Source organism: Dicentrarchus labrax, unplaced genomic scaffold, assembly GCF_905237075.1.
Source record: "Dicentrarchus labrax unplaced genomic scaffold, dlabrax2021, whole genome shotgun sequence".
Classification (NCBI taxonomy): Eukaryota; Metazoa; Chordata; class Actinopteri; family Moronidae; genus Dicentrarchus; species Dicentrarchus labrax.
This window is the reverse complement of record NW_026136863.1, coordinates 255001-257500: the sequence shown is the minus strand read 5'-3', so window position 1 is coordinate 257500 and position 2500 is coordinate 255001. Positions and strand designations below refer to the sequence as shown.

Below are 2500 nucleotides of genomic sequence, written 5' to 3'. Positions count from 1 at the left end.
CACACATACACAGACAGACAGTCACACAGACACACACAACAACACAACAGTCACACACACATACACAGACAGACAGTCACACACACACACACACACACACAACATACAGACAGTCACACACACACAGACACACAAAAAAAAACACACACAGACTGTCACACACACACACACACACACACACACAACATACAGACAACAACACACACAGTCACTCACAGTCACAGACACACACACACATTCTCACACACACAGTCACAGACACACACATTCACACAGACACACTCACAGACACACACATTCAGACACACACAAGTCACACAGACACACACAAACACACAAACACACAAACAAAAAAAAAAAAAAAAAAAAAAAAAAAAAAACAACACAAACACAAAAAACACAACACACACAACAGTCACACACACATACACAACAACAGTCACACACACACACACACACACACACACAACAACACACACAACAACACACACACACACACACACACACACACACACACACACAGACATACACACACACACACACACGACACACACAGACAGTCACACACACATACACAGACAGACAGTCACACAGACACACACAGACACACACAGACACACACAGACAGTCACACACACATACACAGACAGACAGTCACACACACACACACACACACACAGACATACAGACAGTCACACACACACAGACACACACAGACATACACACACACACACACACACAGACTGTCACACACACACACACACACACAGACATACAGACACACACACACACAGTCACTCACAGACATACAGACACACACACACACAGTCACTCACAGTCACAGACACACACACACATTCTCACACACACATTCACACAGACACACTCACAGACACACACATTCAGACACAGTCACACACACACACACACACACACACTCGGTCGGAGTAACTCTGGGTTCTGATTGGTCCACAGGTGAGCCCCCCCAGGCAGAGCTGCTTCGTCACATTTGAGGACAACTCGAAGTTCTGGGTCCTCTGGAAGGACATCCAACATGGTGAGACAGACAGGTAGACAGACAGACAGACAGGTAGAGAGAGACAGACAGACAGGTAGAGAGAGACAGACAGACAAGTAAAGAGAGAGACAGACAGACAGACAGAGGGACAGACAGGTAGAGAGAGACAGACAGACAAGTAAAGAGAGAGACAGACAGAGGGACCGACAGACAGGTAGAGAGAGAGATAGACTATAAATGTGTCTCACCATCATGCTGTTTATGTCTGTCTGACATCTGTCTTGCCGTCAGTCACAATCTTTCGTCCAATCACGTTGCAGCTGGAGTGCCGGGGGAGGAGCCTCGCTGCTCTGTGTGTGGGGAGGTGGAGCCAAACTCTGACAGCCAATCAGAGCACAGCAACCAGATCCTGATCTGTGGGAAGTGTGGCATCGGTGAGTGAGCTGGAGACAGATCAGTTGATCAGCTGATTGATCGTCTGATTATTGTTCTACAGTTTCAACTGTTCACATTAGCCTTTAATGCTGTTAATCAATACCTTCAGATAACGTCTGTGTGTCTGTCTCTCTCTCTGTCCACCTGTCTGTCTACCTGTCTCTCTCTCCACCTGTCTGTGTGTCAGGTTTCCACCAGCAGTGCCATGTTCCTCCAGTAGAGGGCAGCATCAGTCTCAGTCCCTGGTTCTGCCGCCGTTGTGTCTTCGCTCTGGCTGTCAGGGTACAAACAGCAGCACCTTTAAAATGCTTGTTTTCTGAATGGAGTTTGGTGGAGCTCGGCTATGTAACTCCCTGTCTTTCTCTCTATTAATACCAACCTGTCTGCTGCCTCGTGAATTAATCCACTTTGTAACGTCTCCAGATCAGTTTGATGTGAAATTCTAACTCACTTCTTGTTTGTGTGTCCTTCCCACAGAAAGGGGGCGCTCTAAAGAAAGGTCCTATATCCAAAGCTCTGTCAGCCATGAAGCAGGTGTTACCGTACGAGCTGGACTCTCTGGACTGGGACTCCCAACACCGGACCAATCAACAGCAGTGTTACTGTTACTGTGGCGGTCCCGGAGAGTAAGACTGACCAATCAGAGACAGACTCAGAGTGACAGAGTTACATTAATGATGATCTCTCTCTAACATCCTCCTGTCTGTCTGTCTGTCTATCTGTCTGTCTGTAGGTGGTACCTGAAGATGCTGCAGTGTCTCAGGTGTCAGCAGTGGTTCCACGAAGCCTGCACACAGTGTCTGCAGGAGTCCATGATGTTTGGAGACAGGTGATACAGCTCCTCCTCCTCTGCTCCTCCTCCTCATGTGTTTTCCTGATGATGTGTGACCCCGTCCTCCTCTGCTCCTCCTCCTCCTCAGGTTTTATATCTTCCTGTGTTCGGCGTGTAATAAAGGATCTGAGTACGTCCGCCGGCTCCCTCTGAGGTGGGTGGATCTGGTTCACCTGGTTCTCTACAACCTGTCTGTCAGCAGCAAGAAGAAATAC

At 48.0% G+C, this 2500-nt stretch overlaps 1 protein-coding gene across 3 annotated transcripts in view; it reads left to right on the top strand.

Annotated features, from left to right (window-relative positions):
• phf19 (PHD finger protein 19) overlaps positions 1 to 2500 on the top strand; it is a 13042-nt gene that overhangs the window by 4492 nt on the left and 6050 nt on the right. For all 3 annotated transcript variants that reach the window (XM_051394691.1, XM_051394692.1, XM_051394690.1), the window contains exons 3-8: positions 976 to 1057; positions 1339 to 1452; positions 1641 to 1735; positions 1931 to 2079; positions 2187 to 2282; positions 2374 to 2500. The exon at positions 2374 to 2500 is cut by the window's right edge and continues 63 nt beyond it. In XM_051394691.1, coding sequence (XP_051250651.1) covers positions 976 to 1057; positions 1339 to 1452; positions 1641 to 1735; positions 1931 to 2079; positions 2187 to 2282; positions 2374 to 2500 — 663 coding nt within the window. The remainder of the gene's footprint in view (positions 1 to 975; positions 1058 to 1338; positions 1453 to 1640; positions 1736 to 1930; positions 2080 to 2186; positions 2283 to 2373) is intronic.